This window comes from Molothrus ater, chromosome 23 (genome assembly GCF_012460135.2).
Source record: "Molothrus ater isolate BHLD 08-10-18 breed brown headed cowbird chromosome 23, BPBGC_Mater_1.1, whole genome shotgun sequence".
Lineage (NCBI taxonomy): Eukaryota > Metazoa > Chordata > Aves > Passeriformes > Icteridae > Molothrus > Molothrus ater.
This window is the reverse complement of record NC_050500.2, coordinates 5,277,345-5,297,728: the sequence shown is the minus strand read 5'-3', so window position 1 is coordinate 5,297,728 and position 20,384 is coordinate 5,277,345. Positions and strand designations below refer to the sequence as shown.

General features: G+C 40.8%; 2 protein-coding genes across 2 annotated transcripts in view; one reads left to right on the top strand and one right to left on the bottom strand.

Annotated features, from left to right (window-relative positions):
* The window catches only part of MTOR (mechanistic target of rapamycin kinase), a 70,460-nt gene that overhangs the window by 36,923 nt on the left and 13,153 nt on the right, over nucleotides 1-20,384 (bottom strand). The window contains 9 exon segments of the mRNA XM_036396175.2: nucleotides 13,688-13,833; nucleotides 13,948-14,110; nucleotides 14,710-14,852; nucleotides 15,614-15,760; nucleotides 16,429-16,521; nucleotides 16,774-16,936; nucleotides 17,390-17,502; nucleotides 18,948-19,115; nucleotides 19,689-19,775. Coding sequence (XP_036252068.1) covers nucleotides 13,688-13,833; nucleotides 13,948-14,110; nucleotides 14,710-14,852; nucleotides 15,614-15,760; nucleotides 16,429-16,521; nucleotides 16,774-16,936; nucleotides 17,390-17,502; nucleotides 18,948-19,115; nucleotides 19,689-19,775 — 1,223 coding nt within the window.
* On the top strand, nucleotides 3,771-11,701 carry ANGPTL7 (angiopoietin like 7). The gene is made up of 5 exons (XM_036396176.1): nucleotides 3,771-4,149; nucleotides 5,782-5,885; nucleotides 6,206-6,400; nucleotides 8,333-8,531; nucleotides 11,354-11,701. The coding sequence occupies exons 1-5, from the start codon at nucleotides 3,771-3,773 to the stop codon at nucleotides 11,521-11,523; spliced, it is 1,047 nt and encodes a 348-aa protein (XP_036252069.1). The 3' UTR covers nucleotides 11,524-11,701.

Genomic DNA, 20,384 nt, shown 5'->3' with positions numbered 1-20,384 from the left:
GTTCCACCTGTCCCATATAATTTCATAGATTTACAACACAATCCTTGTTTAAAATAAAACCACAAATGGTTTTATTTGACCATAAAACTATGCTAGAGTAAATGTTGGAGCATTTACGAGCATCTCCAAAGCCAAAGGTGAACAGTTTCACACTTCTGGGAGGGAAAAGCAGCATTTCAGAGCTCCAGCACAGTGTGGACTCCATCATGGGCCAGCTGAGAGCTGATGAGAGCCTTTGCCACCTCAGCAAGCAGCAGGAATTCCAGATTTAAGCATTTGCCAGATGCATATTAAAGGTTTGCAAGGAATGGCTACCAAATAAACAGCCACAGGGCACTGAGCTTTTCTTCTTGTCTCAGCTTTGCATCCACCTGCCAGAACAGCTTCCCAGAGGAGGCAATCATTTAAACTCACCTCTCATTTAATCTGGCCCTCCAGGGACAGGAGCAAACTGGTTCTAATCAAGTAATAATGATATATTTGAATTTAGTAACATCAATCAACATTATAAACACATGGCATATACAAATTGAAACCATGATCAGCCTCAGTTCTCCCAAGCACTTCAGAAGGACATCATGAATGAAGTCAAAAAGGATTTGTCTCATGTTCTTGACTTTATGAGCTTGTGTTTTTAAGCTATCATGTACCACAGTATTTCCACATACAAAATAGAATGGAGGAAAGCTAGGGTGATGGATTTCAGGCCAAATGATGCTCAATTTTTCCATCACTATTGGGGAAAGGGAAGAACAGGACCCACTCAGTAATCATGGAACTGATTTCTCCCCAGCTATGCCCCAAACTTTACCTCTTTACAAAATGTACCAGGATCCTGAATTTCAATCATAAGTAGAACAGTACAGAACTGCAAATCAGCTTTTGGCAGCTCCAACTACTGACCTAACCTGAGAATTCCTACCATGCATCTGTAGCTATTGCTACCTCAGTGACCATATTCAGCTCTCCATGAAACTGGGAAAGACCCATCTTTCAAATATTCATAAAGAAGTCAAATTCCACTAAAGCTGATATCTCTGCCAAGGGATGTCTCTGCCCAAATCTCTTTGAATGTTTGCTCTAAAATAATGACAGATGGGAAGGTTTGTGCTTTTCCATTCCTGCACAGTATGTCTGTTGTCACCCTCTTACACAGAACAAAGTATTCTCTTTTAAAACAGGTAAACCAAAGTACCTGGAAGAAAGATGGTTTGCATTTGGATATACAAATTAGAAGCTGAATCCAAAATAAAACCCTGGCTGTCTTATTTTCAATTAAATATTCCAATTTAGAGGAGGGATTTGGAGGCCTTTTTGTGGTGTTTTGTAACATGTGTGTTGAATTGAATCTTGGATTCTATCAAAATTTCTATAAAGAGGGAATGCATGGACCTACAAGTGGCTCCCCTCTTCCACATCTGTCCAAGACAGGAGAGTCATGGGAGCAGCAGCAGAATGGATTGAAGTCCTGTGTAACACAATGGGGGTGTTAGCAGGGTGGCCTTTTGGGGCAGAGAAGCAGAGTCTGGCCTGTCCTATTTTCTGTTCCAACTTTGACAAAAACATGTTTCTCATCTCAGGAAGCCAGTGAAGAATTTGCCTCTGGGAATCACAGAAGCTCCAGCTGGAAGAGGGCTCAGACAGGATTAGAGGCAGAACAAAAAGGTCAGGCTTTCATCTGTGCGCAGTGGCACTTTCTGGTCTGAAGTAGAAAAAGCAATTTTGCTATGGAAGGTTTCTGGAATGTCCATGACAAAAATGGACTGAAGCCTGTGGTCTGCTCTGGAGGTGCCCTGTGTGCTTTAAACAAATTGTACTTGCATATCTCTGGCAATATCTCAGCTGACAGTGGCCTCACTGGCTGACACAACAGACTCAGCTGTTTTCTCTGGGGCACAGCACACGGGCAGGCAGTCACCCACAAGACAACTGCTTGTTTGGAGAGCTCTCATTCTGACCTCCTCATAAAGATTCCCTCTTCCTCCTCTAGGAAAATTCAGGTTTACAAGACACCTGGATTCATATTGCACTCCTGCAGTGCTTTGATGACTTCATCTCCCAACATCTTCACACTCTTGTGGGTTTGTTTTGGAGAAGAACTATCAGGCAGCCCCAGTGAAAATCAGAGGCAATAAGAAAGCATCAAGCAACAAGTGCATCAGAGCTGAGGAGGGAGAGAAACTGCATCAACAAGCAGTTGTGCTTTCTATTTCTCTAAAAGCAAATGTCAGGTCAGCAAGGCTTTTCTAATGGTTCCTAATCAAGCAGAAATCCTGCAGCCACTTTGGATCAGCAAAAGAAGCCAAGATGGGATAGTTTGTGTCAGTTGGGTTTGTGCTAATGTCCTTTGTAAGAAGTGCAAGATTTCTTTTGTTTCCTTGGACATCAAGAAAGCATTCACAGCATTTATGCAAGCAGCAGATATATGAGGCATTTAATCCTTTATTTCATCTTATTTCTGCCCACTATCATAATCAGAAATTTTACAGGAAGATGCAAGAACCCTCATGGTGGGCAATTACAGAGCAGCTGGCCTGAGGAGCAGAAACTGATCCAGAAGGATCTAGAAGTATCTAGAAGTATCAGAAGGATCTAGAAGTAAGGCTGCAGACCTTCTGGAAAAGGCTGCACCTTTGCTGAAATGGTTTTATTTGGACATCAAGCTCCTATACTAAAATTCTGGACTGTTAAAAGATATAAAAGAGGAGGGGAAGTTGCTATCTCAGCCAGCTGAGACTGGACTAATACTCTGAACATCTAAAAATTTAAGATTTACTCTAAAATCTACTGTTTATGTAACTATGGATATATTAATTAACCTTAGATTTTCCTCTCAAAATCCTATTAATAAACTGGCCTCCCTAACACTGGAGTTAGATCACATTGCCTGTAAAAACAACCACCCTGTGTCAATTTTACATAGACCCTCACCATTACTTAATGTCCTTCACTTGCCCACTATGAATAAACAGAGGAGTGAGTTTTTACTTACACATTCTGCAATTTCATTTCATCCCACCCTCAGATATCCCATTTCTAAAAGAACAGCAGTGGATTTTACAACATTAACAGTGCAGAGACCCCAGTATCCAGAGAAAGAGGATTAGATGCTTAACTAATTAATTTGCTAAAATACTGCCTGAATTAAGGAATGCAATGATAGAGTTACCCCCTACAACTTCTGGGGTTGTAATAGGACTTGCAGCAGCCAGGGCTTCTTTGTAGGGAGTTACCTTCCTTGAGCTTCTATAAACTCACCCATTTTGAACAGCCTTTTCACATTCTGGATCTCTAATGCTCTCATGTTATTTAAATGCCAGAACTAGTCACCAAGAGGGCTCCAATCCAACAGGCAATAATTGCTGGAAATTCTTCTCATTTCCTAGCCCTCTCCTACACCCCTTCAAGACAGAACTGAGGGAAGTCTCTCCTGCTCTCCCCAACCTTTCCTGGCTGAAACCTGTTCCAATTTCACCCTGTAAATACCTGATATGAACAGATGAACTGGGAGGGGCCAGTAAGCTCTTCATAGTTTCAGGGGGGTGGAGGTAAACAGAAAAATAGTATATAAGATGCTTAGAGACAGACTTCCAAAGTGCATAGACTCTGACAGGAGGTGTCTGAAAAAAAGCCACTTCCTCAGGCTCCACCTTCAGAGACTTCATTGGAAGCAAGGAAGGTACCAGGCTGCTGCAGGAAATTTTATACCTAGCCCAGCTGCATTCAGCCTCCTGCAGTCAGCTGGAAGGTTTCTGTTGCTGTAAGCAAAAATGCCAGCAAGACCCAGGGTTCAGCTGGCCTGGCTCTGCATTGTCACTGTGTCTGTGGTGATTTACCCAGCTCTGCTGCACAAACCTCCCAAGAGGAGAATGAGCAATGGGAATGCACAGCTGAAGATGCCAGGCTGCTGTGAGGAGATCAAGGAGCTCAAGCTGCAGGTAGCCAACCTGAGCAGAATGCTGCAGGAGCTGAGCAAGAAGCAGGAAGGGGACTGGGTGAACGTGGTGATGCAGGTGATGGAGCTGGAAGGCAGCACCAAGCAGATGGAGTCGCGCCTCATCGACGCCGAGAGCAAATACTCCCAAATGAACAACCAGATAGACATCATGCAGCTGCAGGCAGCTCAGATGGTCACACAGACATCAGCTGGTAAGGAGGGAGTCACCAAGCTCCCAGATGCACCTCTCAATGCACAATTGATGGCTGGTTCCTAGGGCTAGCATGTCCTGCTAACGTGGTTAGCAAGCGTGCACACTGAGAACTGCTGCTCAGGCAGTGATCCTGAGGAAACCAGCTTGGATTTCTTCATCTGTATTTTTATATCTATGTCTGTTTTTAAGCAGTGCAGAAACTGAACAGGTGTTGCATTTCTACAGTGAAGAATTCAATCTAATATTTCATTTTCTGAGCACTACACTATAGCAATCCTAAAAGAAAGGGAGCTGGCTTGGTAAGGGAATGGCTTTGGCAGTAATAACTTCTGAGCTCACAGTGCTGACAGGAGACTAGAAATTGTTAAAACAATTAGAAATGCTCTCCAGGAATTACTCAAGATTTGTAATTGTATCTTTATGACTATCTCTGAAACAGAGTAAAACAAAAGAGCGATCCATTATTTTTGAATGATAATTCTTAAAAATTCAAGGGTGTAGATTGAGTACAAACTGTGATATAGAATACAAACTGTGATTTATACCTAGCCAGACCACAGTTAAATTCTTCAAAATTCTCTTCCCTGAGGGAAAATGTCACTGCACACAGTGATTGCACAGGCCTGGACTCAATGTGGAATGCAGGTGCATTTTTAGGTCAGCTACCTGTAAAGGCACTTCTAGAAAAAAGCATCCTCTTTGCTGACTTTTCTCTTCAAATGAAATTCACTGCAAAGAGCTTCAATTGTTTCAGTCTCAACTGGATTTGCCAAAAGACTTCATTTGGATTGTTTTAAACATTAAGGAAGAACTTCTAAATCTATTTACTTAATTCTTCCTCTAAAATAGTTCCAGCTGGTTAGTTTTGACGCATCACTATTTACAGTAGGTCTTAAAAAAGTTACATAAAGTTACATTATAACAAGTCTCTTTGAAGCTGGAGAAAAAACAGTTACACACAGCAGAAACTGGCCCAGAAGGAATTTCAGACAGATGTTTCTCACCTCAGCAGGTAAGAGACATTTTTGAAAGCTGTCAGACATTATAAAGCCTTGCTTCAGCTCCTTTATCCTCCTCAGAATAGCTTTGCATTTTACCACCTTCAAGTCAGCTCCTGCACCAGGAGGAAAAGAGGCTTTCACAGACTCAGTGACTGCAGTTAAAAAGCACTTTCTCTGTCACAGATGCCAGTGCAGAAAGGGCTGAACAAACATCCCTCAACCACAAACCTGGCCAAGCTGTTCACACACTCAAACCAGGCACCTCACAGCAGCCTTGGCTTGGATTGGATCATTGGATCAGTCTTTATTATTTACTAGAGGGTCAGCAAATATATTTTCCAGCACAGACACACAGCGGCAATGTGATGAGAAAGCAGAGATGTCTTTTTGCAGAGCAGAGGTTAAAAAAATTAAAATAAGTAAATTAATAAAAATCACAAAATCCCAGCGTTACACCACCTTTTGCCAATGCACACACCCCTCACAACAAAGCCATTTCAGGAAAACTTTAGACTTGTGGAAAGCCCTCTTCATTACTCCTTGTACCACAAACTAAACTTTGCAGACAGCACCTTCACAGCAGAGGAGTTCTTGCTGCTCAGATTCTCACTTTCTGGTTCTGATTCAAGTAGATGCTGTTTATGACTGCTCATCACTTTACCAGAGGAACTACCGAATTTCTGGTGTTTACAAGTTACCTCCTGATGAATTCCTGGGAATTCCAGATCTGGAGGTAAGGCTATTCAGTACACAATGTATATGACATGTCTTTTAAAATATAATCAGGAAATACCTCTCTACAGAGATTTAAAAAGCATACACTAAGATTTGGTACCCTGCACTTGCCATCAGCATCTTTATGTAAGCAAACTTAAAAGGATGGAAAGAGTGTATGTACATTTAAGAGAGAAAATAGAAAAAGGGTTTATCTAATAATTTTTTGCCATAGAAGTTTCTTCAGGTTGTAAAATCTGTAACAATGCCTTGTGTCAAGAGAACTGAACCTTCCTAAGTCCACTGACAAGTAACCACTGCCTTTTTTTCCTGTTCCAGGTGTTCTGTGACATGGAGACAGATGGAGGTGGCTGGACTGTCATCCAAAGACGTAAAGTTGGTTTGACATCATTCAATAGGGACTGGAAACAATACAAGGAAGGATTTGGCAATATTAAGGGAGATTTTTGGCTGGGAAATGAAAATATCTACAGACTTTCAAGACGCCCCACTGTTCTGCGAGTAGAGTTGGAGGTAATTCATAAACTCCTGATTTCAGCAGCAAAAGGCTTTTTTATTCCCCAGTACCAGATACCACCTCCCATCTTTTTAGGAGGCCCAAAGAATCTGCATGCTTTAATTACAGGAGAAGGAAGCAGGATCAAGCTAGGAATGCATTCAAACCCAAGCCAGAAGGATGTTCTGCCCTGAGCCAAGTCAGTGGCACAACCTTCTGTCTGCACCCACATTGTGTCTCCAGAACATGTGGGGCTCTTTGCAGAAGCCACTGCAGACAGAGACCAAACTGCTGATCAGCTCAGATTTAAAAATTCAAAAAGAGATGTCCCATTAAGTTTCCAAGCCTCTGAGTCTTTTCATTTTGCAGCCTGGGTACAAGAGTTTGCATTGTGTTACCCTCAATTTCTTCAGTCTGTTAAAGGCTTGGATTTGACCTAGACTAGTTTATAGTTGGTACAACAGCTTTGAGGGATGGGATTTGTATAAACTGAAAGGCTTAATTGTTGAGTTTGTGAGGTCCCCAGGACGAGGGGAGAGATGAGGAATCTGACTCCATGTTCTCAGAGGGCTGATATATTTATATTATACTATATTATATTATACTATATTATATTATACCATATTACACTATACTATATCATACTATATTATATTATACTATACTATATTATATTATATTATACTATACTATATCATATTATATCATATTTATATTATATTATATCATATCATGTTATATCATATCATATTATATTATCTACACTAAAACTATACTAAAAAATAGAGAAAGATACAGACAGAAGGCTTAACAAGAGTGATCATGAAAAACTCATGGACTGACTCCTGAGAGTCCAACACAGCTGATGGTGATTGGTCATTAATTTAAAACAATTCACATGAAACCAATCAAACATGCTCCTGTTGGTAAACAATCTCCAGCCATATTCCAAAGCAGCAAAACAGGGAGAAGCAAATGAGATAATATTGTTTTTTTTTTTCTCTGAGGTTTCTCATCCTCCCAGGAGAAGAAATCCTGGTGAAGGGATTTTTCAGAAAATTTGACAGTGACACTTAATATCTAAAAGTCATTGTTTCAGAGAGGAAAAAAATTACTTGAGGCAGCATGCTGACACAAGGATACTGAATGCAAGAGCTGCACATCAGGTTTCCAACAGACTGTACAACACCAGCACAGATAAAACTTGGAAGTTTCATGCTTTGCTCTGGAAAGTTCCTTGGCCTTAACAGAGCAGTTTCTGCAGTCTGAGACATGTATGTAATCATGGATGTTGGAGTCTCTTTCATAGGTGTTCTAAAAGCACTGATTTCTTCTCCCCTCCTGTGTGCAGGACTGGGAAGGTAACACAGGCTACAATAGCAGCAGTTCACCCTGAGCAATGAATTAAACAGCTACAGGCTGTTTGTGGGGAACTACACCAGAACTACACAATTTATTTCCTACAGATTGTACAGTACCAGTGCAGATAAAACTTGGAAGTGTCATGCCTTGCTCTGAGAAGTTCCTTTCCCTTAACAGAGCAGTTTCTGCAGTCTGAGACAGTAACAATACATGTATATAACCAGGGATGTTGGGTCTTTGTCATAACTGCTCTAACAGCACTGATTTCTTCTCCCATGGTGTGGGCAGGATTGGGAAGGTAACAGAGGCTATGCCCAGTACCAACAGTTCACCCTGAGCAATGAAATCAACAGCTCCCACTGTAGGGAACTACACTGGAACTATACAATCTGTTTCCTACAGATTGTACAATACCAGTGCAGATAAAACTTGGAAGTTTCATGCCTTGCTCTGAGAAGTTCTTTTCCCTTAACAGAGCAGTTTCTGCAGTCTGAGACAGTCAACATATCTGTATATAATAATGGATTTTAGAATCTTTTTCATAACTTCTCTAACAGCACTGATTTCTTCTCCCCTGTTTTGGGCAGGACTGGGAAGGTAACACACGCTATGCCCAGTATGGGCAGTTCACCCTGAGCAATGAAATCAACAGCTACAGGCTGTTTGTGGGCAACTACAGCGGCAACACCGGGCGGGACTCGCTGCGCTACCACAACAACACGGCCTTCAGCACGAAGGACAAGGACAACGACAAGTGTGTGGATGACTGTGCCCAGTTCCGCAAAGGTAAAGCACACAAAATGTCACTCTTAGGTTGGATGTGACATACACACATGATTAGGTGTTGTTCAGGATCCAAACCCTCCATCAGAACACACTCCTTTCCTTCACCATCGCGCCCTGAAGCTTCTCCAGCAGAGAAAAACCTGAGGAGCAGCCCCTCCTAAGAGAGAAGGCTCCATCCCACAACCACCAGAGCTCCTGCAGGCCTGGACTTGTCCCCACGTGCCAACTGCAGCACCCAGCCAGCAAAAGTGTCTGTGGGGTGAAACACCACACACCCAGGCAGCCAAAAGTGTCTCCAAGGGTGAAACACCACACACCCAGCCAGCCAAAAGTGTCTGTGGGGTGAAACACCACACACCCAGCAGCCAAGAGTGTCTGTGAGGTGAAACACCACACACCCAGCAGCCAAAAGTGTCTGTGGGTGAAACACCACGCACCCAGGCAGCCAAAAGTGTCTGTGGGGTGAAACACCACACACCCAGGCAGCCAAAAGTGTCTGTGGGTGAAACACCACACACCCAGCCAGCCAAAAGTGTCTCTAGGGTGAAACACCACACACCCAGCCAGCCAAAAGTGTCTGTGGGGTGAAACACCACACACCCAGGCAGCCAAAAGTGTCTCTAGGGTGAAAACACCACAGTTGCCACTATTTGGCTCAGCATCAAGGGCCAGACAAGCTCAGGCACACCCCATCTGGCTATATTGGTAATTATTCCAATAATTAGGGTCTAAAAGAAAAAAGGTTTTTGTTTTGCTGTTGTGGTTTGAAAAGGAGGTGAGTTTTTTGGGAGGCTGTAGTCAAACCAATAGGTGCTCAGATTTGAATATTAGCACCTGGGGTAGTCACCATGACATCCAGCTTATATACTTTTAACAAAGTGTGATCTTAAGTCATTCATTAGATCACAATAACTTATTATATTCATTGGTGCAAAGCAATTAACCTCAATGTATTTGGCAAAAGTTTTACAGAAATTTAATAAGGCACCTATACACATCTCCTTATGCATGTAGTCTAGCTTACAAAAATTTTCATGTATCTTTTCTAACCTGTTTCCATGCTGACAGCCTTGTCTTCTTCCTTGCTATGGATACACTCAAAAACCATCAATTGTTATTTCTTCTATTAACCCAGCTCTGTTTACAAGCCAGCTGTCAATCCCCTCCATACCTCCCCCTTTTTGTATTTGAGTGACAAACACAGCTGACAAGGATTTCTGCAGGGCCCAATGCAAAAATCCAAGCAGACAAGGGAGAACACAGGGCAATAATTACAATCACCAATACAAAATTAACAATCCAGTCTTCAACAAGGCCTTAAGCCACCCAGTGATGCCCAAACTCTTGAAAAATCTATTCAGCCATCCCCATCCATCCTCCACTTGTAACTGCTTGGTGCAATTGTGCCTAAGAAGGTTCTCCCTACATCTCCCTTCCTGTCCTGAGAGAGCTGCTTGGGTGAGGTGCAGAGAGCCCAACACTCCCTCTTTCCATGCAATTAGTAACATCTGAATGGCAACTCAAGGGAGAGGTGAACAATTCTGGAAAATACACTTATGTGGGAAATCTGGCAGTTAGAGCTGATTTACAGAGCCAGACTGTCACCATTATATTTTCTGAAAAATCCCTTTGCCAGGATTTCTTCTCCTGGGAAGTGGAGAAGCCTCAGAGAAAAATGAAAACAATAATTATCTGATTGCTTCTCCTGTGTTTTATTGCTTTGGAATGTGGTTTGGAGATTGTTTAACCAACTGGTTTCATGTGAATTGTTTTAACTTAATGACCAATCACAGTCCAGCTGTGTCAAGGCTCTGGCGAGTGACAAATTTTAAATTAGTATCTTGTTAAGCCTTCTGTAAGTATTTTTTAGTATAGTTTTAGTATAGCATTCTTTAATATAATATAATACATAAATTAATGAATTAGCCTTCTAAGAACATGGAGTCAGATTCATCATTTCCTTCCTGCCACAGGGGACCCAGAAAATACCACACCAGACTGTGTATTACTGTGTATTATATATTATTTTTATATATATTTTTATATTATTATAGAATTATATATTATTATTATTATATTACTGTATATACTGTGGACTGGGTAACAGTCCACTATAGTATCTGCTGATAAAATACAGTGAGACAGGAAGTTATTCCTTAATATCTATCAGGTTCTTATTTTTTCTTATATTTCTGTAAGGTTTCAAATCCTAGTATTAGGGACCTGTAATTCTTCTCCTGTGTTCACCTCCATATTCACTTGACTTGTGATCTTTATTATAACCCTATTATTGTGATCTTTATTACAACCCTATTACAAGCCTCTAATTTCAGAGGTTATTCTCTTAATTTTCTGGAGTATCTTTGAGTTCTGTCAAAGATAATTACTTCATTACATCTTGCTCTTTAATTTCCCCATTGTGTCCCACACAACATGCAGATAAAACTGTTGATCTCAGTCTCAATAAATACTCAGGGAGTTCAGGAACTTTTTAAACACTTTTTTTAAACACTTTCAGATGCTCTGGTGAATTACCCAGATTCATTTCCTATGCTAATTCACTGAGTCAGAAACACCTCACAGAAATATTCTAAGAGGAATGAGCAAATAAATTAAAAGCTACTAGACTAATTTGACTATAGAGCTGTAATGCCTTTCAGTTCCTAAATATCTATTTTAACTTTTAAATTGACCTGCAACCTCAACTATCAGAGCCCTCTGCTCACTGTCCCTGGAACAAGAAGTAATTATTAATAGAAATTAATGATATAAATATAATTAACGTAAATTAATGTCAGGAATCTCTTATGTTTCCTGCCAAGGTGGATATTGGTACAACTGCTGCACAGATTCCAATCTGAATGGGGTCTACTACCGCCGAGGAGAGCACACCAAGAGCATGGATGGCATCACCTGGTACGGATGGCACGGCTCCACCTACTCCCTCAAGAGAGTGGAGATGAAGATCAGGCCAGAGGATTTCAAACCATAGAAGAAATCAATGGTTGATTGTACAGCTACATGACTTCACCATGCAAAAGGTGGGCAATAAACAGCCAAATAATGTTTCATTTCATCCAATACATGCAACAGCTCTGTACTGGTGATGTACACAAACACTGCGGCACCAGTCACAGGCACCAGTATTATCAGGACTCAGCCTTGTTTCCTCCTCTTCAGGCTCTTTCCAAAGGGAAAAATATTGTGTTAGAGTAGCTTAGGACTGAATGCACTTATAGCACCTTCAGAAAACCTATGGGTGTGTTTTCACTAGCAGTGTGATTACTGGGTTGCCTTAGTACTATTAACCAGATAGGCAGGGACTGAAAAGCAAAAGCCCCTGGGCTTCCTTTCCTCCAGTGTCTGGAGCAAGCACTGCTAAGCAACTTCTTTCAAGAAGCACTCAAACCACAAAAGTTATAGACTTATTTCAAGCCAGAGGAATCCATCAGAAGTGCCCCTGATGCACTTTTCTTTAGCGTATAGTAAGAGGCTTATTTTCGCACAGAAGGAAGAAAAAAGCTCAAAAATTTAATTTGCATTGTCCAGATTCTCCCCTGACCTTTTACTGCCACCTCCTGCTGCTGCCTCAAATAATCCCCACTGAAGGCTGCCCTAACAAACAGTAACACTGGAGAAGGATTTGTCCCATGGGCCCTCCAATGTTTATTTCTATCCACACAGATCACCTAAATGCTGATAAACTAGACAAACAACTTTCTGGGCTGTTCCCAAACTGTGTTAAGGTTAGAACACAAACATGCTGGATGTCAGTAAGGCTGAGAGTGAGCAGCAGCTTAGCAAGTCAAAAAACTCAACTCCAACACTTAAAAACCACTGTATTCATGAGCAGAACACTAGAACACACCAGAGAATCCCCAAGTGCCAAAAGTTATTTCACTGTAAGGGAATGTTTGCCAACACAGCAGACTGAGGAGTATCAAAATCTGTTCCAACTTCCCAGGTGGAAGTTACCTAGAGATAGTCTGTCAAAAATAGGAAACTTCTCCCTCACATAACACAGAGTTAAAGCTAACAGTTAAAAAAGAATGAGACTCCTCCTATAGCCCTAGCATTGTTTGAATATGTTGGAAAATGATCATTATAATGAATAGATCTATTTTTATTCACCTTGAAGAGAGTTTGAATCTAGATTAGGTTGTTTTCAGTCCTGTGTGAAATGGAAGATAAAGGTGTCTTGGGAATTTACAGATGTTCAAATATTCATAATGCAATTTTCAACTGTGTGGAACTATAATTGGAACTATTTTAACTGTGGTCTATAATGGATTTTTAAAGGTTTCTAAAACTTTTTCATTTCTAATAAATTGTTTCATTTTTAAGTGTGCTTTATGTCAATTCTTTGCTCCTTAACTTGCATTTTGTAAACAAAAAAAACAACTGCATAAGCAACTGAGACCAAGAAAAAAATACACTGAATTCTGTATTTTTCTTAATAACATGAGGCAGAATGAAGGGTGAAAAAATAATAGAGGAGAAAAAAATTGGAAAACACAATTCCAAAGAAGTAGGAGGGTTGAAAAATTCACTGCATAAAGACAAAGTTAAGTTTTTGCTCAACCAAAATCAATTTGTTCATCTCAAACAGCTGAGCTAACATTTCTGTGATATGGAATAGAGATTCACATTTTAAAACATGTAGTTCAGCATCAAATCCTGTGCAGGTTATTTCAGGCTAATATCTGTGTCACTGACCAAGCTCAGAAACAACACAATTTATAATATCTTCTATTTGACATAAGAGCAATGAGACCCATCTAAACTAAATCCACAGAATGTGATGAGAAATTTTAATTAAGAGCTTCAACTTTTCTGACTTATTTATATGCAGGTATAGAAATCTGTCTCATTTAACCTGCAGCCATTTCATGCAACTCCACAGTGAACTGGAAGGGTGAGAGAGGGGAATCAGAACATTTTCCTGCACTTCTTCCTGCAAAACTTCCCTGGGCTTCTATCATAGTTTTAACCACACAGTAGAAGGACAGAACTCAGCAGCTAAAATTGCACATTTGCAAGTAGTTTAACAACATCTTGTGACAGAGTGGAGTCCAAAGAACTGCCTAGATTAATCCTAGTGGTATCTTAAATTGTAGCTACTGCAAGAGCAGAAATCTCACCAGTTGTGGTCCTACCTGATTAGAGACTCCAGAATAGCTGGGGTGGGACCCTTTTGAAATTCCAGCTCTTTGTAGTGAAGGGCCTTAGCATATGCTCGACATTTGGCAGCTCTTTCCCCCAGAAGGACAATGCCATTGTCATCCCTCAAAGGCAGGGGGCCCTGGGCAGGAGCACACACATCAGAAACAGGGTGAGTATTACAAAGCAGTCATGAATTCCACACAGAATAACCACCAAAACAGCAACAGGAGGGGCTGCCCAACAGCATCTCTACCTTGTCACTGTGCTCCATGAATTCTGCCAAGTTCAGGAGAGTCTGAGTGACTTCTGCAATGTCCTGAGAAGTCAAGGCCAACTCAATGCTTCGGATCAGCTCATCCTGCTGGTCCTCGTTCAGTTCAGACCAGCAAGAAACAAAAGCAGCATTGAAGAGGTCTCTGGGGAGGAACACAAAAGACAGTGTGAGGTGGGGATTCATGAGAAAAAGTCTGTTTGACAGTGGGCTCACCTGCTTACCCAGAGAAAGAGAGCTAAAAAATACACTTACATGTCTGCCTGCTTTGATTAGCTTTGATAAAGCTAATTTCTGTGAAACCTTCATTTGAAAAAAATAGAATAAGCTGGTATACTACAATAACAGAAATATTGTGTTATCATATGCTATCAAAGTTTCTCCAAACATGCTGGTTGTAAAAAACCACTGCAGTTTATTCCACTCAGATGCATTTTTATTCCCCACAGTAAATACTCAATACAAATATTTCATACTCTGCTGTTATTCCAGCTTCACTTATGTGCATTACCTTCTTTCTGGACTAACATGCAGAATTTCAGTGAAAGATTTTGTGCACATCATGGAGCAGCCAACTAGGAAGGGTGGAAATGAAATCAAGCTGTTGGCTCTTTGATTTATGCCAAAGCAGGAACTGTCTCTATTTATGAAACCTAAGAGACTCTAAATAACCTTCTTTTTTCCTTATAATATCCAGCTTCCATCTGCCATTGCAAGTGAGATAAAAACCCAGAAATTCTGTACCGAGCCATGGGATTATAGGCCTGAGCCAGGGCCCAACATGAGCGCAGGGAGGGTGAGGAAGAATCTTTCAGCAGCTCCAAACTCAGCCTCCTTAACCATTCCAACCAGTCATCCTTGGAAACTCTTCTTGCTGCTCCCCAGGCCTGCAGCACAAAGGAAGACAAGTCACCAAACAAAGCATTAATTATCCAAGAGCACAAGAAATCCATCAGCAGGCAGCATTACTTCCTTACAGCTCCAAACCCCATGCTGAGAATTCCTTTTCAATTTCCTGAAATCCATGACCTTTACTAGATAATCTGCAGGACTTAAGTCTCATGGCTAAGAAATCTTCCCTAAATGTATTCCTGCCATGACATGGCAAGTATTTAACATGAACAATCTGCAAAAATACATGTTGAGCTGAAGACACTGTTGAAACATTAGCTTAAATGCATTTAGAATTACATTTTTAAGTCCAGCATTTTCAAACCAATCCATCCCATTACTGAACTGTGTGCTGCATGCATGCACTGTTCAAACTTAGCTATTAAGTTCTGCCTTCAAGAAAATATAGAACTAGGATGTAAGAAGAGCAAAAGCAAAAATACAAAGAACGGCAGAGGCTCTGAAAAAGATTACTCTATTGGCAAGAGATTATTCATTGTGATCTAGAAAGTCTTGTTCATACCTAACAAGCAAGTGTCAGGTTACTTCACAGCCATTCACTCCTATCTTAAAAGTTGCTCAGCACCTTCTGATTTTAAAGAGTCTCAGACACTACTTTGACTTCAGTTTTGTACAGAAGAGAAAAGCAACATAAAAACAATATAAATAAATGTAGTTCAGATGCATCAGACAAAGCTCTTTCATTTCATTAGCTCCCTCCAGTAGCAAATTCACACTATGAAGGCTCTGGTCTTACCTTCTGCAGGTTGATGGTGCTCACATGTAATTTCTTCATGGGACCTGTTTCCACAGGACCAGTGGCTGAAGTTTCTCCCTGGTTGCTCCTCAACATTCGATGCTGATAAATCAGGGGATCCTCCTCTTCATCAGCAAGAGTGTAACCCTACAATAATTGGTTTACAGTGAAGATCACACCCACACATACAGAAGCAATTCTTGACAAGCCAAAAAAAAAAGAGCAAAATCTTGCAGCAAAATCTGTGAAGCAAATAACCATGTTTTGTGATAAAGATTACACCTTATAAACCAGAGAACTCTAAATGATAAATCTTTGCTATTCAAGGTAACTGTCAAGAACTCTCAGCTCCTAGTATAAAAAGCCAAAATAAAGTACATTGAAACAAGCACTATTGCCCATTTGACTTGCTAGTTGCTTGTTCCACACAAATTGTAAACCAGTTAGTAATTTTTTAAAATGTAAGACATTCCAGAGAAAATAATGAGATAACAAGGTCTCCTCAAGTCCTGAAACCATGGGAAAAATAGGATAAATCCACATTTAAGAGAAGAATAATAATGACACTGGCTACAAGTCTAAGTTCTTCCCTAGAACTTGCCATGATTTTTCTGTAGGAAATATTTAATATCAGTTTCAATTTTACAATTTCCCACTGTAACCTCAAAGTTGCATTAAAAAGCTGCACCTAAAACAGAAACAGAGCAACAACCACTCCTCATTTTATGAGTAAATCCAAGTGAAGGTTCCAGCTACATCTGTTTGAACATGACAATATCCCAAAAGTGCAAACAACTGTACACCTGTCAGCTTACCTTTACAATTCTGCAGATGAGAACATCATAGCGTTGATGGTTAATTCTGTGTCGCACCAGGACTTTGTTCACCATCGGGATAAAAATTTGGTACTGTCAAAGGGAATGCATCATAAACTTGTTACTCAGTGGCACCAAGAGCAGTAAAATTCCTTTACATTGTTTCATTGATGAGAAACCAATTCTGACAGTTTGATTTCAGTAACTCTCAATTCCAGAAACAATTAAGAGAAGAAAAATCAGCTCTCTTGGAAATCCGTGGGTACGTTACAAAACTCAACTTTAAAGCCTTGATCTCTGGAACAGTCCCACCTTTAGTGAGCTTTCAAACCAAAGAATAATTACCTTCTTTCCCAGCTGGAACACCAGAGAGGAGAGGGTGTCCATTGCAGTTGTTCTTAGCTCAGGGCTCTGATCTAGTGTTCGTACAATGGGGTGAATAATCCGTGATGCGTAATCCGTGAAATCCAGGGACTCTGTCAAGCGGTCCACTGTTTCTAGAGCAGCTCTTAAGTCAGAGCAAAAAGAGGGAAGAACTTATCTCTCAGAGTGTTAAGAAATGAATAAGAAAAATTATTAAAGTGCTCAGTCCTCCTAGGATTAATAACAATAGGAAAAAGAGGCCACCAGAACTCTGTTAAAGCAGTGAGTACTTGCAGGACAGTTTGCAAGTGACTAAAATACTGGCAGGTGAGAATCAGAAAATTTAAAAAACCCCAAAGAAATAACAACAACAAAGAAACTCAAACCAACCAACAACAACCAAAACCCACCAATAAATCAAAAGAATTAGTAACACTGCTGTAATGTCCAAACAAAAATAACCTTCCACAGAGATTTAACACAGAAAAGCTCAGGAAGGGACTAAGTGGTATTTAATTGTAAATGTTCAGCCACTGCAGAACTTGGATATCAGAGGTAAAACTACAAAGAGAGAGACTGCAAAGCCAGCAGCACTTACTTGCGAGCCACCACAGGGACATCTGGGGCATCAAATAGCTTTACAATGGGAGGTAGTAACAAGTGAAGGTAATCATCCAGGTTAGCTCCAAAGAGCTGGATCGCATTAAGGAGCTGCAGAGAAAAATCACAGAACACCAGAATGTCAAAGGGTTTGAAGAGATCTTAAAGATCATCTAGTCACAACCCCCTGCCATGGGGAGAGACACCTTCTACTAGACCAGGCTGCTCAAGGCCATATCCAGCCTGACTCTGATCCCTGCCAGTGTTGGGGCATCCACAACTTCCGTGCACGACCTGTTCCAGGGTCTCAGCGCCCATGCAGTAAAGAATATCGTAATAGCTAACCTAAACTTCCTCTCTTTCAGTTTGTACCTGTTACTCCTTGTGCTGTCACTACAGTTCCTGACAAAGGGTCTCTCTCTGCCTGCCCTATAGCTCCTTTCAGATAGTGGGTCTCCATACAACCTTTTCCTCTCCAGGCTGAAGAACCCCAACTTTCTCAGCCCATCTTCATAGGGGAGGTGCTCTAGTCCCCTTGTCAACTTCGTGGCTTCTCCTGGACCTGCTCCAACAGTTTCATGTCCTTCTAACATTGATGACACCAGAACTGAATGCTCCAAGTGGGGTCTCACAAGAGTAGAACAGAAGGGGAGAATCAAATCCTTCAACCAAAAGGACCCATATGACTCAAAATCATGGATGAGATCCATTTTAAACAAGTCAGTATCTGTTGCCACATTTCTCTTCACAGAGAAAAGCAAGGCACACTTCTTCCCAAAAATATTTCTGGGTTTCACATTCTCTGAACCTCAGAGAAAGGAAAAACGATTCTTATCATTTGCTGTGTCTGTGTTTGTGCCAAAGTAGAATGCAATATGGAGATTGTGATAGTGACAGTGAAGTGATAGTGTTTTGTTTCCTTGGCCTATCGGGGCCAAGCGTGTGTTTGCATCAGGACTGTTGGCTGGCAGTCACAAAATTCTGTACAGTTGTGTGCAGAGTTAAGTGCTTAGAAAATTCAGTTGAGATGTAATATAATATATATCATATATAACATATAACATATTATATATTATAATACGTAACATAATAGCTGAGCATGGCAGGCTAGTGTCACAGACATCTTTTATGAACAATCCTTTCTTTAGGATTTTTTCCTCCTGAGAAGCTGAGACACCTCAGGAACCAAATGTAACCAATGGTTATCTGCTGCTGTGGAATGCAACAGGTGCATCGGGGATTGGTCTCATGTGGTTGTTTCTAATTAATGGCCAATCACAGTCAGCTGGCTCAGACTCTCTGAGCCACAAGCCTTTGTTATCATTCTTTCTTTGTCTATCCTTAGCCTGCCTTCTGATGAAATCCTTTCTCCTATTCCTTTAGTATAGTTTTAATACAATATATATCATAAAATACTAAATCAAGCCTCCTGAAACATGGAGTCAGATCCTTCTCTTCCCTCATCCTCAGACCCCTGTGACCACTGTCACAGGCTGGGAACACACCCACCTGCCTGGGCAGTGCCCAAGCACAGCAGTCACTGCAGCCCCACTCACCTTCACAGAAACAATGCGACCCTGGCTGTTGTCATGCATGAAGACCCGTAACATGTGAGGGATGAGCTGAGGCAGGTAAAGCTTGAATTCACCTCCCAGAGCTACCACAATCTGCTCAATAAGTAGGATGATTGTGCTCTGTATGGAGTTGTTCATAACCCAGAAGTCCTACAGAAGAAAGGAAAAAAAGGGAAAAAAAAAATTCCAGCAGTTCTTCAGCTGAGCTGTACCAGTTACAGGAAAAGCAAGCTGTAGGAGTCAGTCTGTAGATAAATTCAAGATTGCAAGGAAGGACTGTACTTCCTGTTTTTAAACACTCTGCATTTCCAGTACATTCATAGTTGTTAAAAACAACCTCTGGAAAACTGATTTTTTCCCAATCCTTCTACAAGTTTGCAAACATTTAGTGAAAATTATGTGAAATGACACCTATTTATGAACTCCAGATATCTCCTGCTAAAACTGTGTTTCTGAAAGTAGTAAGTGCACAAAATCCAAGTGCTGAAAAGAGCTCAGCCACTATCAGAACCTGAAGCTACACTTACTTCAGTTACCACCAATAACGTATTTTGTAATTTGTATTTTGTATATTGTATATTGTATTTTGAAATACATTTATTACTTCAAATATATGTAACTCTGCACTTCATATGAACTTCTGAAGTACTTTTGAGAAGTTATTTGAAAAAGACTGAGCACCTTTCTGTGACAGTAAAGTACTGGCATAAAGATTGCACTCACTCTCATCAGGGTGACAATTTCATCCATGTAGGGCCGAATATGACTTCTGACAAAGGACACCAACATTCCCAGCTGCTGGAACAGGAACTGGAAGGAAGAAATGTGTAATAATCACTGTAGCTTATCCAAATATCAAAGCCACTGGGTGAAGAGTTTCACAGGCAATTGCAAGCTCATTTATCAAACAAATAGCATGCATAGCTCCCATTTGCTGAAAATCTGGGGCTAAATTCTTGGGCAGCTTCAGCTCAGCAGTTTGGGTTTTGATGGGTTTTGGGTTAATTTTTATTGTTGTTGGTTTTTAAGAGGGCAGTGGGAAGAAAAGTGATTTTGGGTTTATTGGTTGGGTTTCCCCCCAACCTGCATAAAAAAAAAATTGCAAGCTCAAAGCCTCAGACCCTCAAGCACACAAACAGGGGTTTATATAAAGTCCCAGCAAATCTATAGTGTCAGAACAGACTTGCAAGCACAGCCACCTCAATCACAGTGTATTGTAATCAATGTTTGAAGGATGCTTCCAAAAATTTAGCCCCCAGGCTTTTCCCCCTGCCTGAAAACCAAACTGACACACATTTTAAGATCCTCCTTCTGTGCTTTTTCCCATCCCCCACAAGATAAATTGGTGAAAAGTTACTGGGGAACACAGTCAGGTCCTTGCCAGAAACACTGCATTTTTTTAAAAGATGGTTGATTACA

What these genes read in the sequence shown, in the direction of transcription:
- ANGPTL7 (XM_036396176.1), top strand. Translation starts at nt 3,771, where the DNA reads ATGCCAGCAAGACCCAGGGTTCAGCTGGCCTGGCTCTGCATTGTCACT. An exon ending in GGTCACACAGACATCAGCTG is followed by an intron (nt 4,150 to 5,781) that starts GTAAGGAGGGAG and finishes TTCTGATTCAAG; the next exon opens with TAGATGCTGTTTATGACTGC. An exon ending in TGGGAATTCCAGATCTGGAG is followed by an intron (nt 5,886 to 6,205) that starts GTAAGGCTATTC and finishes TTCCTGTTCCAG; the next exon opens with GTGTTCTGTGACATGGAGAC.